We start from the raw sequence: 23,989 nt of genomic DNA, 5'->3' as shown, positions 1-23,989 counted from the left end.
GGACGTGGTTGCCTAGTTCTGGGTATTTTTTCTCTTCAGTCTCCCATATTTATCCATGTCAAAATGCTGTTTCATTTTCTCCCTGTTGGACCTTTAAATTCTAGACACCAGATCCTAACGTTTCACCCTAGATAAACTTTTTTCCTCAGGGAGTGTGACTGTATACCTTAATTTATTGGCCCTTGGTGTTTCTGCTGTGGTGATACTTAAAATGGTTAGGAAAGAAGTGCTGACAGTGGTGGGTCCATTCTGTGGGATCAAGTTGCTCTTCTCTTTAGTAACTGCATGTTTGTCTTAAATAAGAAAGCAGCTTTTTGAAAGATGGGACCCATAGCGCAGTTAATAACAGCTCTGTCACAGCATGTGTACTCTTTGGAGTATTTTTATAAATAGTTATCTGGAATGTTCAGTCCTGCAGCCGTACGGAACGATTAATGCGTCTCTGGCAATCAGACGGTGCTAAAGGATTGGAGTGACAAATGACGTTCAGCTGACTGACTGAATCCACCTGAAGTACCTGACTGTTTCAGTTAATCCTCTTGACAGAATTATTTGGTAGCCAGTTAAGATGCAGAACTGTTGATTTCAAATGCCCCACATATTTACAACCATATGTATTCAAGGGAATTTAATTTTTAGGCTGCTGGGATCTTGGGGGGGTTTTAGTTTTAACTAGCTTGCTGAACTCATGAAATATACTGTGATATATAATTTCAAGAACTAAAAGCTAGTAGTTGACAAAGAAATTTTAGATGTAAAATTTATTTTTATAGAGAAAAATTGAGGGTCTTCTGCATTGATAATATATGTCTTCATCTAGTAAGTGATCTTCAAATGACCAACCAGTCTTTGAAGTGGCTGTGAAATATTCATTTATGTTTTAAGTTGACAACACTGGAATTGAATGTTCACTTAAATTTTGACTGACAAAAAGACCTACAACTTAAATATGTTAGCTCACACTGACTCAAAACAGCATTAATTGGGAAAGGTCTTAAGGTAAGCTTTATTAAAAACCAAAATAAGTGATAAATTTTAAAGTTACTAATGTGTTTTGAAATACTGAAACTAATCTGGAAATCAGTATGCAGTGAGGAGGCAAGGGTATCGCAAATACCAGAATTGCTTTTTGCAGCCTGACTAGTGAAATTTTTTAGTATCCAGCCTTTTAGACTAGGTGTTCAATTTAACTTGAAATGCACCTTTTTGGAATAGTTCATTTGGTAGTAAAATTAACCTTCCTTAAAAAAAGAAAAGAAAAGAAAACCCCTGGATTTTCCATTTCTAAGAAAAATCAGATACTTTGACTTGGCCATGTCTTCTATATACACCTGAAGAAACAAATGTTTGGAAGAGGAAAACACATGCTATTGATTATGTGTTTCAGTTCTCTTAAGGAAATCTGATTTTATTTGGTTATTGCAGCCTTCAGACCTATTATTTGCAGTCTAATTCAGTCCATCTTTCATGACTTCTAGTGGAAGAATCTGCCAGGTAGAATACAGTGTAGCGATTTGAAATGAGTCATATTCGGCATATTACTTGTTCCTGTTAAACCCACTTTCAATTGGCTGGTTTTGCAAGTCAGAATATTAAGTATATTGAATTAGACTAGACAATGCCGTATCACCAATCTTGCCAGATGCAGAAATCGGCATTTTGAGTATGCTTTTTGGATCCTGGTGTTTCACAGTTGCAGGTACAGGATTTTTCCAGTATGTTCCTTGGAGAGCCATGTAATAGATGAGGCAGTGTTTGCAGGGGCACCACTGGGAAGGAATATTCAGGTTCCCTTCAGCTGTATCATTCTTTACATTAGGCTGTAGTGGGTAGGAGTTCAAATATACAGCTTATATTTGCTGCTCAAACAGTTGTTTATAGTGACCCTTAGGGAAGAAGCAACAGAAGGAACATAAACATTGCATGGGCAGCAACAGCAGGCTGACAGGTCTAGTTTTGCCCTACTGGCTGGTTAAGTAAGACTCCTGTATTGCAAGAGGAAGGAAAGAGAAAATCACATTGAACACTGAAAAGAAAAAAAAAAAAAGGCAAATTTGAAGACCCTCAAAATGTAAAATAGTTTGTCACACATTCACCTGTTAGTTCATAAATGTCAGTTCTTCTAAAAGGCATATCCAATTTTTTCTTGGATTTGACTTGATGGAATGTTTCAGGATCTGCAGCTGGGCTGCAGAACTAAACTGATTTTTTTCAGGTTTTTAAACAGATCGGTGAATCAGGCATCTCTTGTAATTTTTACTGCTCTCCTGACCTGGAAAAAGGATCTGTGCTCCTTTGAGAGTCATCTTGAAGAAGTGGTTGTCGATCATGGAATCAACTAAGAAAGCATTTTATTTACTTCACTTATCTGGCTTAAAAGCTCAGCCTGAGGAAAGAACTGTTTTGGCTTCCTTTGTTAATGTACATTTCTGCACAGCTGAGTCACTGAACACACAGGCTTGCTTTTAGGGATCTTTCTTCCACTCCTGCTAGCTTGGAAGTGATTTTGTGATCTTCTAAGAGAAATAACCAACCAACCCCTGCCCCCATCCCATTTTATTCTTGCATTTAAGAGTTTTGCAAGAGCAAGCTTTCAAACTGTCAGTGGCAGACCATAGTTGTGGGTAACAATATTTTATAGACCATATAATTTTGCAGTAGTTCTTTCTTGATCTCTTAGAGCTGCTGGCAAGTATCCTTTCCCACAATTTTAACCAGTGCTCGGTGGATCTCAAACTGTGGGCTGCTTCTAGAGGACCAGTGAAATGTATCACAAAGAACCAAGCTCATACATGTGGTCTAGATGCATAAGAAGTTCTCAGTCTGCACTTGTAATAGAACATATATGTGGGCCTTCCAAAAACAAAACAAAAAAAAGGACAGGGTGTCAAAATGGTTATTCCTGCCAAAATTATACTAACCACACTTTTTCATAGTGACTTCCCTTATATGAATCTATTTTTAATATAGTGAAAAAACCTGGATAATCGGTTATTCCAAATGGATTTTCTATTGACAATGAAAAATTATTGACATTCAACAATTCAGCAACTTTAGCTGTGACACTTATTACTGACATATTTGTCATTAAATATACAAAAAAGTGAGTTTTGGTTAATTTGAAGATGCAGTGAGCTTTGATATTGATAACAACATGAAAAATGACCAAAGATGATACTTAGTTATCCACTATCATGTATATATTAAATTAATTGCAAGATCAGTTTCATTCCCTGATGAGCTGTGTTCTAAGTAATGCGCACTTACACATTTGCTTCTAAAACACTGATAAAGGCAATCTGTTGGAATGTTTTTAAGACAGTAGCTATTTAATGAATAGCTTGTGTGTACAGGAGAAAAGAATAAGCTTGATTGCTTACAATCTGACATTTGAAAAAGCATTTTTTAGATCTCTGTATTTGCATATCTAATTGCTATGTAATCAAAACTAAGTGAACTGTAGCTACTTGAAACTGAAAAATGAAAGGCAATCATCTTTAGAGGGGGAGATATCCCACTCATATGCAAGCCTGTTTGAATATTAGAATTATATTCTTCTTGTGTTTAATTATAGGTGTTTGACTGAGCAGTAAATTTATGCCTGTGTATTAAAGAAGTGAATGTGACCCTGAAACATCAGCTTTCCTTTGTTGGAGCAAAGCATTGGCATTGAGAGAACTTAACAGTGTTGTGTATTTTGGTGATAAGGGATTGTGCCAGAATAGCTGTTAATTACCTGCTTTGTTTGATATGGAAAGTAGTGGTTCCACACTTTTCTTCCCACCAGTGACAGTACTCAATTAAAACTTGTATTAAACAGTGATAATACCCTCGTTTATCTGGTGGAGAAGACGTGAGGTGAAGAAAATTAACAGGATATTTTCAGCTGTTTGAAGAAGGCTTTGTTTTCAGGAACCTAGGGACAGTGTAAAGTTTTGTCTTTTTTGGTGTGAGTGTGTGGTGGGCTTTGGTTATTTTATTAATTTTTTAAATCTTTGTGACTCTTAAATCTTGCAATTTTATGATAGTCACTATAGTAGAATTGAAAACCCCTGAACTGCAATGTTGAAGTTATACATTTGGGAGACACTTGCCCTGTCCTTATCCTGTTCCATGTCATTCCTCTGTGTGAAGCATCTGTTGCTGTAGGTCCTTATTTCACTGTTTTTTTTAAAATTTATTGTATCATGACATGGTATCTTATATATCTCACATGTCGTAAAAAGTGTATTTTAAAATTAAATTTATTGACTGAGTTTCTCTGTCTCTTTGAAGAATGTTTCCTAATGCAGTCTCATTTAGGCTTCTCAAAGTAGCATCTATTTTTTGCATACCTAAACAAAAATAACAAGGAGGAGTAAAGCAAGGAAGTTAACACAGAAGAATTAGTAGTCTTCGTTTTCTTCAGATACCAATGCTGAAGAATATTCTAACAGTGAAAATATACAAACTAAATCAGTAGGCAGTAACAAAGGGTATAAAATTGTTAGAGTAGCACTTAAATGTTTTTTTTTTTATTTCATTCATCCACAGAAATTAAGGAATGGCTTGGTTGCTTTCCTTATGAAGTTTGAAAGGTCTGTTCAGCAAGCCTGAACAGCTTTATTCTGGAGTGAAAGCTGAATGTTTGATGCTAGACTAATTTGGCCAAAAATATGAAACAGTAAGTGAAAAGGAGTAATTACTGTAGCATGTACACGAAGTTCTTTTGAAGAGCTCAGTGGATATGGCAATGCATGATAATTCAACTAGAACTTCAGAGCTTCAGCTGTTGGGTGAATAGAGGTCACATGCAGAGAGTAAGATTGGTTGCCTGCAGTAATTAGACACAATTAATAAAGTCTGTTCAGAAGGCATACTGTGCATACTGAATGGCTAGCAGTAATGACTAGTCTTGTATATAACCTTACACAAACAAATATCATTACAGATAAAACAGTATCTTAAAAGACTTCATAAAGTGTGGAAACTTGAAAGGTTTTCTTGTTTTGTTAAAAGCTTAAATATAGTGTCATTCTTAAAGAGCAGAATGGTAGATTTTATTTGGTAGTGGAACTTGATAACTTCACAGGATACAAGCAAACTGTGGTGAAAAGTCAGTTTAGGAAAAAAAAGTTTTTAATTGTGTGAATTGATCATGATTTTTCAGAAAGAAAACTGTAGAAAGCCGTTCTTAGATGAGATCTTACAAATGGCATGTTTTTTTAAGTAGTCTGCTTTTCTTTTGAAGTAAATGTTTTTCTGGGCATAGGAAGTGATACATTTCATTAAATTATTTAATTGTATTTAGTTAAGAGCATGATTATTAGTTACATTTTCTTTAGGTAATTCATTAAGTCAGTAAATGGGGATTTGTTCCTACTCACCACACAATACCCCTTTCATGCAAGTAAATGGTGATAAGCATTAAATAAGAATTTGGTAAGATGTTTTATGATCTGACATTTTGAAGGGGAATGATCTCTGTTTCTTTAACTATTTTTTTTCCCCAGTTTTCTTTCTTCTGCTCTGTAAAAAAAAAAAGGCGTGTGAATTTGACATGCATTCAGATTAGCAAAATTATTTCATAGCATAGCAGTGCTGCAGTACAGTATTAGTGTAACTGTGTTCATCCATTTTGAATTAGGTTCTGCAGTGATTAGGTGGCTTCCTATGATCAAAAGTACCCATTGAATAGTCATTTCACTTTACAGGCGAGTATTGCAACCCACACTGTCCAACCACAGATGGTTTTTCTAATATTGAAGCTAGTTTGGTAAGGCTTCCTCTGGCAATCATGCATGTAGTATAAAATCCCAAGCTTAAAAAAAGTTGAAGACTCTGATCTTCCAGAAAGAATAGTCTTGAATGGACATATTCTACTTTTTGTTCTCTGTAAAGCAAACGTAACAAGACTATGAGATTTTTCTATTTAAATTCTATTGTTCTGGTTATATTTCATGGACTTTGGTTACTTGAAAAAAAATTTCTAAAATTTTTTGAGCATTTCCTTTATTTTTCATTTCAGTCACATTTTTGAGGAACTCTTTCATGTATTTTCTTTTAGAGAAATTTCCTGTTTTCATATACGAATTTTTAAAATAATGTTATGATACTCAGGTCGTCTTACAGAGAGAAAAAAATTTCTTTGTTGAAATTATTTACAGTGTTAAAATGTGGAAAAATAAAGGAACTTTTCCTCCTTTAGCAATTGCCTTTCCTAGACCATTTTTGCATGAGCATCCTTCCCTTTTGTGTTCTTTACTATTCTTCTAGGACTTGCAGTCACTTTTGGGAGGAATTGCCATATTATGATTGTGCAGTAGAGTGAGATTCCTAAGTCTAAGACTGAATGGTAATTCTCTTTTCCAGTCTATGGTTTGGGTTTTGCTGTTTTTTTGGTGTGTGGGGGTTTTTTTTGTTGGTTTTGTTGTTTGTTGTTTTTTTTTTTTAATGCCAGCTGGAATGCGCAAATCCAGTAATTTTCTGCACTCACCTCATGGACAATTTTTTCATTAATTTCATTAAAGTTGGACAAAAATGGTTGTGTAAAGTCATACACTTGGTCAAATAGGAAAAGCTAACTATCTCAGTAATTTTGAATAAAAGGTTAAATTTCTTCTACCAAGAAGTTTTAGGATATGAAAAATCTAGAAGCTGAGAGCTTCTAGTTCTGCAAGTAGTCCTCCAGAAGAACATTGTTTGTTAAGCATCCTGTTGACAGGGTTTATGTACCGTGTGAGGAAAATTCAGACCCCTTGTCTCCCCCTGTAATCTGAGTTGTCATTTGAAATATATACACACCTGCTAAACATGCTTTTTTCTCTCTGATGAAAACAGTCCTGCTGAAAGCATGTCATAAAACTTGGTTTTATTGCAGATATACACAGTGAAACATAATTTCTAGCAGGCTCAGATCTCGCCTATGTAGGATCAGCATCTAAAAATGTGAACAATATTTTATTTATGGTTGGGACCTATAGAGCATGTCTCACATTTGTACTTTTATTTTTTGGCTACATAATGATGTATTTGCATGCATCTGGTGTTTGAAGTATTGTCTCTAATGAGGTCACTTTGAGCACAACTACATAAGATTTTTTGAAGTAGATAACAGTGATATTGATGTTCTTTATCCCTTCTCTCCCTTTTCTTAGTCATTTGGACAGTTGAGAATGTGATTAAGGGGTAAAAATTCAAAATTGACTGTGAAAGAAAGTAAGGAGAATTTACCAGTTAACCGTTGGTATATATGTACCTCAAAGCTAAGAATTTTTTTTAAAATCAGATTTTGAGTTGTTGAGAATTCTTGTCAAGAAAATGTGATGAATCCATCTAGAAACAAACTTTAATTCCACATATAGCAGAGTCAAGTTATGAGGACCTTGGATGCACTCTCAACCAATTTTTAATGGTTACTATCAGAGCAGTTCTTTTCTGTTGAGAAGTAATGGCCTATGATATGTAGGAGGCCAGATTAAATAATCCTGACTATTTCTTCTGGTCAAAGTCTCTGAAATTGGGAAAAAAATGACTTGGAGTTAAGCTTAAGTATAAAAAGAAGGATAATGGGCAAGATATACAGAATATATATATATATATATATATATATATACACACACACATATATAAGTATATGTGTGTGTGTGTATATATGTATATATATAGTGTGTGTGTGTGTGTATACTACTGAACTGTAACAATTCTACAATCAAGTTGCATTTTACGTGTTTGGGGCTTTTTTATCTGTATCTTGTGTTATGCATCATGGACTTCGTACATTTCTATATATTAAAATGAAAGTAGCTTATAGGTAAGGATCAGGCTAAAATTTTGGGATTCCAGTATGGTTTGTCTACATTTAATCTCAGAGAACTAACATTTCAGTTGTGTAGAATATTTTCTCTTTTTTTGTGTGTGTGTACATTAAGTACAAATTTGAGATTCTTCAAGGACTGTGAAAAAGTAGGCGAGGCACAATCATACTACACAGACAGCAGGAAATGCGGTTCTGCAGCAGGTTTAATGAGATGAACAAGATCAGCTCTGAGGGATCATGGGGGAACTGAGAACAAGGTGTTAAGTCTCTGCAAAATTGTGATAACAGTATCAAAAGGATTTCCCCCCCCCCTAAAAATATTGATATATGCCCATTTATTTGTGATTTTTAAAAGTACATTTTTGGTGATGATAAACAGTTTCTTGCTTTTTGCAACTGAAATTTTTCATATGTATCAGACTAGATATTTGAATTCTAGTCTGTTCACTCTATCTTCATACCAGTAGTTACAGTGGTTATAGTATTAAGAGCTATATAATTACATGGAGGAGGGCGGTGATTATTAGGACATACAAAACTTGCAGAGTGAGTGGATTTCGGTATCCTTGGACTGTGTGGTTGTCAACATACCACAAAAAACCCCCCCAGGCTTATTGCCTTATGGAAGGGAAATATTTCAAATGCACAAAATGACAAGCTCACTGTGGTGCTTTGTACTAGTAATTTCTATACTTGGAGTTTCGGGTGTTATGTGCTTCTTCAGAGGTAATTGAGCTACCCTTTGGACTCTTGGTGAATATATACAATGCAGACTTTCTTTCCTAGTTTAATTCTTTATTTTCTTAGTGCCTGTACTTATGTAGGTATAGTGGAAAAACAGTTTGCATGCCTGTGTTTTTGAATCTTTGTAGTATTTTTATGTACTATTTGATGATCAGATTTAAGAGGTTATTTGCTGGTATCTTCAGAGTATCAAATTGGAGGAACATCTCCTGCTTAAACTGGGGCAGCATTTTGAAACTCTTTTAATAGGTTTGTTATCCTGCGTGTTGTATTATGTTAGAGCAAGTTGTTAAAACAGTTTATATACATTAAAGTGCCTAAATAAAAACATCACATCTTGCTTTGAGACACCTCATGTTTTTTTAAGTTTTTGTTCACGCATTGATTTGTCTGTGTATTTTATCCTGTTAATCTGCTTTAACTTTTTCATAGCTGATGAGCTGTGCCTGCTTTTCACTTGGCGTACAGTGCAACTGCAATGTATGCCTTGCTTGCCTTGTGAAGCTTGAGTGCTAGTGTGTTAAGTAATTGCATGTTGTGTACTAAGTCAGTCACTAAAACTTTATTGCAGTCACTTTCAGACTTTTTTGTCCCCATTAGAAGAATGTGACGTTCTACATAAAAAAGTGGAATAAATCTTATTAACCCTAGCTGCAGGGTAGGGAGGATATACAGCTTATACTGTATATGCTTGGCTGAGCATGACTAGCACTGAAAACTTTGTTTTTACTTTTGTTTAGTATTACTGTAATTTGTTAAATAGTTAAAACATACTTTACTAACAGAGTGGAAAAAACCCTATAAACAAAAAAAAAACATTTTGCTGATGATTTTTCTGACTTACATGAGCACTTTTTTGTGGAAAGTGCCTTTCTCTGTCAGACCATATGATTTTGCAGCAGGAAGTTTGAGTATATGGTCTAGGCATTGTTTATAAGTTACAGCAGAAGATTAAGTTCTTTCAGATTCCTGTGGAGAACAGCATTGCAACTGGTAGTTGGGATACTGTGATTTAATTTCCATTTTTTTTCAAAAGTCAGTCAGTCACTTCTGTTCCATAACACTTAAATGGGATTTAATACTTTGTATGAAGTAGTTGCATAGGCAGAAGTGTTGCATCCAAAGGATGTGTTGCATAATAAAGAGTATTAAAAATATTATTTTAAAAATAACTAAGATGTTTTTGTGTCATTCATATGACACAAAAGTGAATTTACACAATATAAATACGCTCTTCTTTATAAAACTGACATAATGAATATTGAAATAACCACATATGTCCTTCAATTAGAATTCAATTCCTAGTGTCTTTACTTAAGTTTTCGTCAAATTATGCAGGATTGAAGAGGCTCACACAGTCTTAAGCGGAGTAATGCCTGAGCTCTGTAAGCTTATCATATTAGTAGTCCTCAAAGGACGAAATCTTCTTGCCATTGCAAATTATTGAAGGTTTTCTGTGAGTGGTATGGCACTATGTTTGGATTGATCTAATGGTCAGTTCCCATTAAGAGCCTTAGGACATCTCTTCCCACTGTTTCATGTGCATCCTCAGGAGTCAGCTGAGTCTGTGAGTTTATTTAGTTGGTCCCTGCACAATTGTCTAAGCAGCAGGGGCAGTTCCGTGGAAGTAGCAGAGTCAGGACTGCTATTTTCAGTGACAGCTGGTTGTTAAATAGACTCAACTTGCAGAGTTAAACTTCACCGTCACATCCCATGATATGAGACACATGAATGTCTGCATTAAAATGATTTCACTTTAACTTCATTTGCTGTGTCACCATAAATTTCAAGAAAAGTAGAAAAGGTTTTGATGAAAACAGTTCTTGTTCAACAGAAAGGAGAGAAGAGTATAATTTTGTGAATTTTTTTTTCCTGTAAGTTTGGTACAGTCTTGTGTATGATTCTGGAATCTGATGCTTTCTAGACCTCCAAGTCTCCTTCTGAACTAAACTTATTTTTTTCGAATGTTCCTTTTTTCCTTTTTTTATATAATTCCATTCCCTGTTTATAGTTTTATATATGGAGGGGAAAGAACCAAAACACCAAGCATGCCTCCCCCAACCAACCAAAAAAAAGCAAAACCAAAAAATACAAAAAAACCCCCAAAACACAAACCAGCTGTCCCAAAATACTACAATCCAAAGGAACCCCCCCTTTGAATTATGCCACTGGAGCATTTAATTAGGTGCCAGTATTGTTTGAATTGGTGCCTTTTGGCTGTTGCAACTGGAGAAGTAACATTATAATTGTTGGAAATAGAGATTTGAGTTGAGTAATAGACCTAAGGTAAAGATGTTCAGGTCTTTGGCCTGTCTAATATTGGTTTAGCATTTCAGCAAGATCACATTCCATGTATCAACATGAATGATGAGGAACTTCAGCCAGTTCACTGATTCGACTTAAAACATTGACTATAACCCTGTACTCTTTGAGTATAGTTTTTCTGTGATATAAAGTTTATGAGAATTTATGTTGTGTTTAAATAGTGTTCTAAGGATGTACTTTGGGTATACTTTTCTTATTTTTAGGCATTATGCTTTTGCTTTTCTTGATGATTGCACTTTTTCATAAGCAACATCTTTAATTTCTCTTTTTACAAAAAATAAATAAATTTGACTTTCCTTTTTCTGATATAGTAAATACATAGTTGAAGCGTGGGTGGAAGGAAGAGAGGCTCTGAACAATTTTTTGAATGGATTACATGATACTGTTCCATCTCGCTTAAAATTAATGAGCTAGTTTAGTTGCCCCAACAGTAATGGACATTAGTTAAAATAAACTATCCTCCTTGCTAATTTGCATCTGGTATAAATTTGACTTTTAATTTTATTTTACTTTTAAATGAGCCTTGAGCTATAAGATGTAATACGCTATTTTTTTTAGGAAAAAACACTACAGCTGCTTTTATAACTGCACCACTATAACATACGTATGAACTGCCTTTCAGGCCATGTTAGTAGTGGAAGAGGAAGTCTTGTGTGTCTCCCTTTTATAGCTAGCCAACTTGTGGGTTTTTTCTGTCTTTTCCATTAGCAAAGAACTCCTAACAGTTATTTTTCTACTTATTTTCCTCTTTTGAAACATAAAGAATCTTGACTTGAGTTTTTTTCTTCTATTGCATTTTATCTTAGAATTTTAAAATACAAACTCAATCAAATTTCTAATTGATTTTCCCCACCTTTTTTTTTCTTTAGCACACATAATGTTAAATCATAAATATGTGTGCAAATCACCAGCACCACTAGTAGTGGTACTGCAAGAATACTTAACTCTGGAGAGGGATTTTTGCGCTATTCATCATTCAAATGAAGGAGAACTTGAAGGAAGTAGGGGTGAGGGGACAAAAAAAAAAGAAGTTTGTTCTTTCTTCTGTGACTTAGATTCTGTTGATTCTTGCATTGTTTTTCCTTAACTAGGTTGTCTTCTATTATGGCTTCTTGAAATTTCAGTCTCCAGTAAAGAAGAAGGGATAATTTATGTCCATCATAGGGGGGGGAAAAAAACAAACACCCCCCCAACAAACCCTAATTCCAACTCTTCATGCCTCTCAAACATCTTAAAGAAGCAAAATAGGGCACAAGCCCAATTTTTTTTTGCTTTTCAGGTCTCCTTTAAGAGCAGAGACAGCCATGATCCAGCAGTTTTGGAGGTAGAGGCAAGTAAATTTTTTACTTCTTGGAAACATTCCAGTAAGTTTTTGCAAATCACCTACTATTTGAGGAGACCCTGGCTGAAAAAGAATCTCGGCCCCTTCCTCTTCCCTAAGTGGCTTTGTATGATTGTACGTGAGAAAAACTATAATTAAGCTTTCATTGATTATTGACAGGCTTCACATCAGTTACACACTGTTGTAATATCTAACTGCTGCAAAAATACGCAAGTTTAATATTGGTAAGATTTTTGTGACAATAGTTGTTGAAGTTTTTTCTTTTGAACCTATCTTCAAAATGTAAATTGTGTTGGGTGGCCCATGATAGTGATTTTTTTCATAAAAAAAAATTAAACAGTGTCTAATGTTTCCTACCTCCGACTGCTGGTGTTCAAATCATCTCTTTGGCATTCTTACTAAGGACATTTTAACAAGCTCTTATGTACTGGTACTAAACCTGTATCTATTTCTCTGCTGGGGCATTTCTGAGAGCTCATGTTGAGTTTCTTCTGCTAGGGGCATTTCTGAGAGCTCATGTTGAGTTTCTTCTTTCTGAGTTGTATTGGAGGTACAGGAAGGAACTGTCGATCTGTTTTGCTGAAATTTTTTTGGGCCTTTCTATCCCTTATCGTGAATAAAACCAGACAGTTTGCATTGTTTCATAACAATAGAGGATTGCATGTATTTGAGAGTTTCACTCAACTTCTCTTTTGGGAGGTGGAAACAAATATTAGAGCGTTACAGTGGGAACAGGAAAGAAGCTAGACTTTGGTCAGCTAATGTGAGAGAATAGTTCAGTGAAATAAAAAAATTTCCTACTTAACGAACTGTATTGACCCAAATAAATAGCTGTACCATTTTGAGAAGGGAGAGGATGGGGAAAAAATAGTGACCAGGTCTGGAAGTGGGAGGTCAGCACCTGTCAGTTGGCAGTAAATCTTTGTCATCTGTTGGAAATGCATTTTGAAGAAAATTGGTGCTTTTCTGAAACACAGGAAACATTTAGAATGAAGGAAGTTACCTTCCTGTCTAGGATGTTAGCAAAGTGTGGAATTATTCTTGTCCTCAATTCATGTACAATGCTGTCTTATTTTTGAAGATGGGTGAAACCATTGTAGAACATAAGAAAGGCATGCACATAATTACCTTTTTTACCCAGTCTTACCATCTTCAGCATTTGTAATTCAAAAGTACATTAATTGACTTTGTGTGGGCAGATAAGCATGCAATCTGAAAATGTATATAATAGACATTTTAACAAAAAACCTTGGAACTTGTCTTCTGAAGAGTAGAAGCAGTTAATTTTTTTTAATAACTTTTGTATGTCTCTAATAATGTACTGGAATCTGTTAGAACTTACTTGCTTTTAAATACCTTCAGGCTCCGTTAACCCATCAAGGATTTGCTTTGCTTCTGCAGCTTTATACTATAACGACATTCTGTTTGATTCTTTTAATCTGTCCAGTATTTATTCATAATACTTCTCTCTTCATTAATATCTTTGGTATCTGAGGGAAATGGCTAGATCTACCCATGTGGCACTGTGTTGAAAAAGTGAAATTTGAAATTTTTCGTGAGTCTTAATTTTTCATATTATGGAGACTTGCAATAGAGCTGTGATAATTTGGTTAATAATAGATCTTAGTTTGCATACTCAGTTTAACTCATAATGATGCAAATGAAGATGTCAGCAAATTCACTATTTAATGAGCTTTTTTTAAAAATTACATTTCTGTACATTTTACCAGAATCTGTGGGACTCAAAAAGTACATGAAAACAGATGTCTTTTTCGAAGGATGATATTGTCTCCTAAACAGCAGTTGTAGGACTGCTAATTGAATGGGATCTTGAAGGATGCATATTTAGACATTTTCTCCTAAAACCGGTATATATGTAAACATTGTGATATTTGACTTTGAATCAAAATTATGATTAGCTTTCACTTTCTTTTGTGTTTACATAATGAACAGGGATTTTATTACACTTTGTTTTCCAATTCAAAAAGTGAACAGAATTTCCATAATTACTCCTTTATGGAAATTATTTATTTCAATAATTTCACAAGGGTTTTATTTTAAATGTGTTGCACAGATACTATATAAAGAGCTGATGGAAGTGTATAGTAATTCAACTTAACTAAAAAAATTGTGAGTTTCAGCTCATTATGTGTAGAAGGTGTAAAGACTGGAGTTTTTTGTCGGTCGTGTTGTTCTTTTTTGGTTGGTTGGTTTTTTTAAATCACTGGATTGAGGTCACCTGAGAGATAAAGAGCGATACTGATCCTAAATATCCATCATTACTGTAGGAAAGGCTTCCCTAATATATTATCAGCAGTATTCTCAAGAGCCATCGAATATCAGTGCCAGGCTGGCACTCAGCTATACAGTCTTTAACTGGCAAGACTATTATTACATTTTAATCTACCCTTGAGAACATGCTGGATACTCCTAATTCTGCAGTCATTATAATCAATGGAATTGTTGCATGAAATTGGTTGTAAAGAAGGTTTGGAACTGTGGTCACACTTTGAGTTATCTAGGTAGTAGCTTGGGTGAGTCAAATCCCATGTAATTGTAGCAAGGATTTGAGGCAACTGCTGCAATAAAAGTGTAATTAGAGACTGTGTACAAGGTTACATAAATATAAGGGAAGCATGTATGCTGAGACTATTCGAGGCATGGTTCTGAGTTCTTTCAAGGACTCAACTTTAGTTTGTTAGCCAATATTAATTGTCAGTTATGTACTCAGTGGCAAATTTTGTGTTTTCTGTATTGTTTATAACAACATTTCATTTATTTTTTAAGTAGAAGTTAGTTTATTCAATTTGCATTAGGATCTTGCCCTGATACTTTCCATCTGTCTTGAGCTGTTGTTCAGGTTGTTTGTTTACAAATAGGTTTGTTCCAACTGAGTTTAGAGAGAATGGAACTATTTCAGGAGGGAGTGAAATGATTGAAACCCAAAGATATATTAAACATATGATTGTGTAATCACTGTAAGAGTCAATTGTTATAGTTTAAGGGTGAACTTGGTGTTTTAATAGTTTAGCAAATAAAAAATAAGAGAATGGAGATAATAATTAAGGCTAGACTGTTACTATTAAATGTGTTAAAATCTAACAGTATTAGCAGTGATGAATAGCTATATAAAATGATATATTCCTTGTTCTACTCAGTGTTATACTACTTGATTGTGGGTCAGTGTTGAAGAAAAAATAAATCATGGACAACAAACTACACTGCAGTTTTTGCACTGCTTAGAAGTATTAACATAGTATGAATACAAAACATAAAGCTCACAGAGCCCTTTCCTGAAACCAAAAAGAAAAGAAACAAACAAACAAACAAACAAAAAAACCCCCCAACACCCACAACCCCCCCCCCAAACAGCAACAAAAAAAGAAAATGTGGAAAAACCAAAAAGCAAATCCAAACAGAAAACCTGTGTGAATGGAGACTCAACCTGAATAAAAACATTCCAAATAACTGGTGAGCTTTCTACATATAGAGCCCATGAGTTACTACATGGATTAGAATGACCATGAAATTTAGCTTTTCAGTAGTTTCAAACTGGTAAAGAACATCTTACCCTGTCTGGGCAACACAATATGTTTGGTAACATGCTGTGAACTTATGCCACCTTGTAGCATAATGTCTGTTTAATAGCAATATTCTGTGGAAAATTGTTGCATTAACCAAAGAATTTGACTGTCTTCTCCGCAAGACTCACGGACTATAGAGGGGTCCACTAACCATCATGTCTTACTCACTGGAGTAAGAACTGTGGGCTCTGCTTAAGAGTACCTGGTCACTAAGATAAAGCCCTTCTGTAACAGAGTTTCAGGAGACCTGCTGACTGCATAATTAGCTTGGAGCACCATTTTTTGTCTCATTCCTCTCTAACCTAAAAGGCAAGATGTTCTTTAATGCTTCTAAAAATCTGAATATTCAGAACACAGTACTGTGGGAGAAATCACTGTGTAAAGAAATGAGAGTGAATAACTGAGTGACATATTAATTATGTAATTCGTTAGTGGAAAGCACTCCTAAGAGATTACAAAAGCCTTAAAACAAAGAGTCTTATGTAATAGGGGGCAGCATTAGTCCTGCTGTATGATGAAGAGGGGAAGCAGGGCTGCTGAAACCCAGCTGACATGTCCTGTGAAATTACACATTTTTAAGAAGAGTGTTGAGATTGCATATTCAAATAGGAAGATGCCAGAATTAGAGTTGCTGGTTATGACCTTTTTGTCTACATGAATTTTATTTTTTTTTTGAGTTAATCACTATGCTGTGAGTGACTAGGTTTTTTTTCTTTGACACGCCCTTCCTTAAATACATGGGACATAGAATGCTTATTTCTCAGGGAGGCAACTGAGATGTAACATTGGAAGTGAAAGGTGCTGATTGGTTTCACGCCTAATTGGGAGTGGAAACTGAGTTTTCAGAATACTTAACTTTAAAATAGCAATTTATGTATTACAGTAAGATTACATTTGCTGTAAGTGGCACTAATAAGTGCCAACCTGTCCACTGAGCAGTCAAGAGCATGGGGCTCCCCATCCTCACCCCCTGTTGGGAGTGGCTGGGCTGCTGTGAAGCCTGGCAGAGATTGTAACTGGTGGCTGGCAACTTTCTTCAGAGGGAGTCATACCTGTGCCCTCCTTCGTGCTCAACCTGCTACTTGAGGAATATGTCACTGAGCCAGTTCAGCCTGCTAAACAGGCAAAACGTAATCTGGCAGCAGTAGTTTGCTGCTGTGTGAACTGGCTGTGTAAGGCCCCAGTGGCAAAGAAGAGGGAAGGACAAAGGAATGGACCCACTTCTCTTGGTGGGAGTGAGCAGTTAGCATTCCAGCTGTGTCATACTGAAATCTGCAGAAGAAACACTTCTATGCAAGAAAACAGAATAGTTCTCTCTTGAGATTTGAGACAGTTTCTCTGATGTGACTATGCAAGATCAGTGTTCTAATTATAAGCACAGACATTGTGTCTAAAGTTGTCAATATTCATTTAAGCAACTGCTTATGAAAAAGTTTGGTTTATGTTTAGTGCTGTGTTTTCTCGCTGGCATAAGAGGTGCTGTGAATCTAAATATTCAGGGTAGCATTTAGCTGCCTAGGCACTTGAGTCTTCCTGGCAGACCTGCAGGAAGCAGGAGAGATTCAGACACCTGGTCTTCATTATGCATCTTAGAGGAAATCTTCAAGGAAGATTCATCTCGAGGACTGAAACAAGAAAGGGGAAATAAGAAAAATACTAGGTATTATCATATAAATACTTGATACACTATTGTTCATTGAGGTCAGAGCACTTCTGCTTATGCATGAGAGCTGTGGTAACATTGATTACTTACCTCCCCCTCCCCCTGTTTTTTCCAGTTTGACTCTACCTGTTCTTGTCAAAACTCAGTTATCATTTGCTTACACATCCAAACCAGAAAGAACCATTCTCAGACATTTCAGGATACAGGTTTTGATCTAAAGCTCTGGCATTGCAACCATGTCAGCCTGGCCCTGGCAGTAAAAACAGCTTTGCTTTTCTGTGCATGGTCTCTTTCTTGTGTTTGGCTGCATTCTTGTAGCCCAGATGTGAAGTACTATTGGCAAAGTGACACTAGTTCAAGTATTGAATTTATATACCCTTGCCCCTCCCCAGTGTGCCCCTGAACCAATCTAAAAAAATCAGTGGTGCTGAATGTTTGTTTTACCTCTTTTAATTTTTTTTTCATTTCTCTGAACAAAGCAGTTTCTTTATGGCTTGGGAAGTTATTTGAGTTATTTGAAACTTAGCCACTACCTAAGTATGTTTGGTTTGAGTCATGAGTATCTTATTTTCATTGCTTTGACAAATAGTAAAAACCTAAAGATCCCAAAGCCCTAAAGTAAACAGCATATTACTATAAAAGTAATTTTATTTTACGTTACAAGTCATCTGATTTTAAAGAAACAGTAGTAACTGTTCATATTCTTAAACTGAGGTCACTTAGCCTTTTTCATACTTAGGAAAAGTAAAACTTGTAAACTTGCTGGTTTTTTCTTCAGGTTTTTTTTGAGGGGGGGCTGGAATAGGGAAGAATTTTCTTTTTTATTTTCTTAAATTTAACTTTTGTGCAGTTTAACTGTCTGAAGCTTGTCTATTACATTGTGGGCTACGAGGTGGTAATTCCCAACTGTCTTGGCATGCTGAGGTTGTGTTAAACATGTTCAATTTAAGTTTCTGTTAAAAATATTCTGTAGCAACATCTTTGTATACTTTTGTACAAAGATTTGGAGGTTTTCTTACTGAGTCTTAAGCAGTTTCTGAAAAGATGTTAAGAAGGTTAGTAATTGTGTATTATTGTAAATTTTAAAAGCATGGGAAAATGGGGAAGAATAATATTCTCTCAGAAGCTTACAGTTATTTTGTAACAAAAAACCCAAAGGGTTGGCGTGAGTATATTGCAATTTCACAGAGTTGTCTTTTCAATATACTGTCTTAAGACCTTCACCAAAATTTATACAGAGGAATCCGTATTGATACATCTTTCATATCTGTCTATCTATATATATGCACACATATATACACACACACATATATATACACATATATGAGAGCATATATGTGCAGCTCCTCGTTAGGAAATGCTAAAAGCAAAATGGTTGGATTTTCAAGCAAAGTCTGAATTGCTGGACTCTGGAAGCGACAGGCAAAACAAGATGAAGAAAATAGAAGTCTTGATATGTTGGCATTAAAATGCAGGTTGTCAGCAGCTGTTTATTCCGATACTTCCAAAAGGTCACTTACATTTTTTTCTCCTCTTTCTGTTTCTTTCCCCTCCTTTTTTTTCACAGGTAGGTAAATTTAGTTTGGAAAAAACTCCAGCTATTTATTCCTAATTATAAAAAAAAAATAATCACAAATTATGTATTAATTACTGTAGCTTTGTCTACTTCTTAGACTTTTAACATAAAGGAGTGAAAACTGCTGGAATTCATGTTTAGATTAAGCAGGAATAGCACTTGAAGAAAAGTGTGGTTTTATTTTGATATTTCTTAACCCTTACGGTTTGTTCAGCTTTGCTTATATGTAGAGCAGTCATAAAAGAGCAGGATCCACAGGTGTTTGAGAATGAGTTTAATTTGAGAAATGGATGAATTTAACACTGAGCTCAAATTATTGATATAGAGAATGTTTATGCACTGACCCAGGTTTGCTATGCAAAGCAGCAATCAAGTCTAAGCAAGGCAGAGAGGAAATAAAACATGGAATAGAGAAATAAAAATGGTTGAAATTCAGTAAAGACAGATGCCACAATTATGTGCAGCAGCTACTGTTGATGAAAGTTACATGACAGTACTTCAAAAGAGGAAAAAAATTTTTTAAAACTTGTAAAATTATACTGTTAGCCTAAGAGCTGAACATGTTATCTGTTGAATACAAAAATATAATTTATTTTATGGTTTTTACTTGACCAAGTGCTAGTGGCTAGTACTACACAGAGTGCAGTTTTCCAAATTCAGCATGCAGTAAATGGTAGTCCAAATTGAAATTAAGAAGTGTTTTGGGGTTAGGGTGTTTGGTTTTTTGTTTGTTTGCTTGTTTTCTTTTTAACTATTAAAAAAATCACCTAAAGAAATATTTGGGAGCACTTTACTGTGTATACTAGAAGACTGAGAAACCATTGAGTAGACAGGGGGGGTTTTTGTCCCCTTAAATACAGCTGAGGAATAATGGTAGCACTTCACTGTAAACAATAAGAGTTCAGAAATGTGAAACCACTGTTCAGGTGTTTCTCCTAAGTTCCCAAATCATTAAACCACAGGTGCTTTTGAAGCTTTCCACCATTTGTGTTCATTGTACAGATGAAAGTAAAAGTTTTGTATGAATGGAAAAAGGAAAAACTAGGAGGCTTACCTTGAAGTTATAAATGAAGGTTCACCTCAGCATGCTGTTTATATGTTTTATTTAATTATTTACAACTGCAAAAAGGCTCCAGTTCTAAGAAAAAACACAGGAACCCAACTCCTGATGAAGTCCTGTATCACTGGGCTAGGGATGCCTCCTTTTTTTTTTTTTCCTCACCTCCTGGGCAGTGATTTGCTTTCATAAAGGGCAAAGTAGAAAGCACTTCCTTGTGTGTTTCTTTGGCATGATGCTAGGGCACTCCTGGAATGTCAGCCTGCTGATGTGGATGCCTATTTGCCTGAGGCAGTACTAGGATCTTGATGCTCATTTCCTGGACCAGTGTACAAGCCACTGGATTGTTACGTTGCACTTTCTTGCAGTTCAGCTTCTTTCTTCAAGCAAATTTCTTGAAGTTGACATGCTTTGAGTTAGTTCTGGAAAGTGTACTAGATTAGGTACTTTTGGATGTCAACATGTCAACACTTTCAGATCTCCTAGTTTGAGAATCCCAGATGAAAAAGAGGCATCAGATTTCAGTTTAATTAAGACTGTTTTTCCTGTCAGCATATACTTTAGAAGAGTTTTGGACACCTTGGTAAGTTTTCAGGTGGAACAGAGGTATGCATTAGCAAGGCTAGTACCTTGGTGTACTAGTCTTCTTCCTGGGGAGAAGGAAATACAGTGGTAAATTAAAATATAATACAGCTGGAATACTGCTTAAATAAAAACTGAGATATGCAAAAGAATCTTAATGTACTTAAAAGACTAAATTTAACAGTACTATATAGTGAAATATTATTTTAGTGACATGTTGGTCATACTTTAAAATAAATACCTTTTTATGTTCATAAAACCTGATCTATTCTAGATATACTTTCTGTTTTGAGCATCCTGTTAATTATTGGTAAAATAAAAATTCTAAAGTATGTTAAGACTATGTAAATTGAGTAATTTACTATCTGTGCATGATACATATGTGCTGTTTGATAATAAGGCATATAAAAGAATACTTTCTGTTTTTCAACCTTTCTCCATCAAAAACTGAGTAGTAGAATGAGCTTCATAGTGATTTATAATGTTCATAAGCTCAGAGGCAAATAGGTTTACGCAGAAGAGATTTTAGAACAGTTGCAGATTATTTTGAAGTTAATTTCATTAGTGACTGATAAAGAATGGACTTGAGTCATGAGTTGAAGTACACTTACTGTCTGTATTGCCTGATCAGAGAATGCTCTGAGGAATGTGTCCACTGTCACAGATTGGGTTTTGTTGGTCTAAGCGTTCATTTAAAAATGTCTTTTGTACCTTGAGATTCAGAGTGTGGAGGTACTTCCCTTCAAAAATCCATCTGAAGCTAACTCTGATTTAAAAAGACCTGCATTCAGGATTTATTGGTATTTCATTATCTTTTGAGGGAATTTGATATTTATTTAGCAAGTGGTCAGTGTATAAAAACAATCACAGTATTGTGAAATGCTTCATACCGCTTATTCCCTTTTCTGTAGGGGAATAAAATCATATTTGGATCTCAGTGTAACTGTCTTCATATGAAATTTACTACGCCAAGAATACTGGTGAAGTTAAAATGTTAAAACTTTTATAAGTAGTCCAAAGCCAAAGAAATTAACAGTCTCACTCCTCTGACTGGGTAACATTTGATATTTCATGGTAATTTTAAGTGTCAATATTAAAAATTGCATTCCTCTCTAACAAATATATCCAGGTATTGAGTTTATGCTATGCATTTCACGTGCTAAATTCTTATTTATTTCCTTGAGGATACCAATGCATACAAAACTGTTTTACTTCCATCCCGCAACAGTGAAATATTCAGTGTTAACAGGCTCCTGGGTTTTGATAGCACTCGACAATACAGCTTGTTCCACAAATCTTATTTTACACACTGACACAACTTGAGACAAATATGCAAGAAGAAAATCCTGAGGAGAGATGCAGTCCTGCTGCCTGTTTTGTGGAAACTTACCCTTTGTGACAGGGAGTTTCTGCTGGCTCTGCTCTCTGGAGCTGCAACAGCCCTGCAGAGCAGGGGGCGTGAGTGTGCCAGCTGGGGTGGTGACAGGGACTTCCTCTTCTGTCAGCAGATCACAAGGGTTGGATCAGCTCAGTTCAGTCGTGCCGTGAAGCCACAGCTTTGGAAAGATCCAGTGTGGTGGTGTGAGCATGCAGGAACCATTTTGACTGCAGGGCAGATCTGAACTTGGGGCGGTGCCTGGTTTGAAGTTTACTGAGCACAAAGTCTGCGTTGGGGCTTTGAAACAGAGAACAGTATCCTCTTGTGTCATTTAAACATTAAGTTTTTTCATGCCATTAGATTTTTTTTTTCAGAATAGTTCTCAAAAGATTCTTTTATAATGCCTTTTGACAATGTTTGACAGCTACCAGCTAGTTTAATGTGTGCAGGAAGACACCCACTTTTTTAATCCAAAATTGTCTTGGTGGGGGCTTAGTATACAATAATAATTTATAATTAAAGACATGCTAAATAACACTAACTTGCTTGACATTTGAAACAGCAGTATGTGATTGTTAATTTAAGCAATTCATCTGTTGTTTCTGTAGGTGAAAACTATGATCAGAAATTCAAAATGTGAAGTAAGCTGTAGTGTTCTCCCTAACCAGGTTCTACTCCTTCAGCATTTCTTTGTAACATTTTTTTTCCACCAACTCTCTGCTTGTGAACTGCTACCATTAGAAACTCAGTGGGAGCAAAAGTCTCTGTTAATTTGCCTGACTGTAACTGCACAATTAAAGCAGTTTATCAGCAGGGGTTAAGACAATCAGTGTCTTCTGATGCTTCATGTTATAAAATTACTTCTGTTGTTCAAACAGATACTGTAATTAGTGCATCATTTTAAACTGGTTTTCTGCAGGGCTGGTTTGGAATTTCATCTGATAAAATCATGTATTTTTGCTACTTACCTAAGCACTTATTTTGTTTGCAGGCCTCATGTAAATTAACAGCTTCTATTGAAATATTATTGCCGGGGTTCTTACCTTGTGAATATAGGTTTGGGGGTGGGGGAGTTGTTTTCCAGAATTTTTTTGTTTGGTTGGTTTTTTCACCAGTCGATTCTGTCAACACTTTAGATTCAGTGGCAAAAATGGAAGGAGGAAACTCCACTTTACAATTGCTAGTGTATTCTAGCATTTAATACCTACTTCTTACACAGATGAGTAGGTTGCTTCATATAAGATAATAAAGGTAACTGTGTTCTGTCCTTGGGACAGGAACAATTGGATTTCACTTAGGTTGGTTTCATGAGACATGGTAAGCCAGTCTTTAAGTGGCACTTATGTGTTAAAATATGGTCCCTCATCTTCTCCCTTTCCCAGTTATAGCACTGATCCTGTGTTGGCACTCAGTAACTCCTTATCGGAAACTCCCTTGTCCAGGAGAAAATGGAGGGAGGGGGGAGACATTTTGTGCCATCAGCATGTTGGCTTGGTTTTGGGAAGGGCTGGTGTGATGCTGGAGCCAGTCACAGTGGGAGAAGTAAGGACTGCCTGGTAAGGGAGTGAACCGTAGCAAGTTGTTACACTGGTCACAAAGTGATACAGTAAGACAACAGTGAGAGATGATTCAAGTGATTTTTGCTTCGTTAGGGCTGGAAACTCTCATGAATATGCTGATATGGAATTATTTGTAGACTGAGACTTCTGAGTGGTTTATTCCTTCCACAATATGTTACAGTATCTGTCTTCTGGATGTTTGTTTTCAATTGTCTGTGCAGCAGAGGTGCCAAAAACTTAAAAATAAAATTCTGTAGCTCAGGTTGGCAGAAGGAACAGTTACGAGAACAGAAGTTGTGTTGAACAACACAAGATGGACAGTTCTTGTAGCCTGTGAAAGGTTGGGAATGACAACTTGAGGGAAAAGTACATTCTTCTTAG

General features: G+C 35.6%; 1 protein-coding gene across 9 annotated transcripts in view; it reads left to right on the top strand.

Annotated features, from left to right (window-relative positions):
* QKI (QKI, KH domain containing RNA binding) overlaps positions 1–23,989 on the top strand; it is a 155,994-nt gene that overhangs the window by 74,146 nt on the left and 57,859 nt on the right. For 4 of the 9 annotated variants that reach the window (XM_051811272.1, XM_051811271.1, XM_051811270.1 and 1 more), the window contains exon 4: positions 12,147–12,197. The exons of the other annotated variants lie outside the window; for them this stretch is intronic. In XM_051811272.1, the coding sequence (XP_051667232.1) occupies positions 12,147–12,197 (51 nt within the window). The remainder of the gene's footprint in view (positions 1–12,146; positions 12,198–23,989) is intronic. 9 annotated transcript variants of the gene reach the window in all.

Source organism: Manacus candei, unplaced genomic scaffold (genome assembly GCF_025592945.1).
Source record: "Manacus candei isolate 608988 ecotype Guabito, Panama unplaced genomic scaffold, ASM2559294v1 h1tg000081l, whole genome shotgun sequence".
Classification (NCBI taxonomy): domain Eukaryota; kingdom Metazoa; phylum Chordata; class Aves; order Passeriformes; family Pipridae; genus Manacus; species Manacus candei.
Note: the sequence above shows the minus strand (reverse complement) of the source record. Positions and strands in the feature narration are given on the sequence as shown.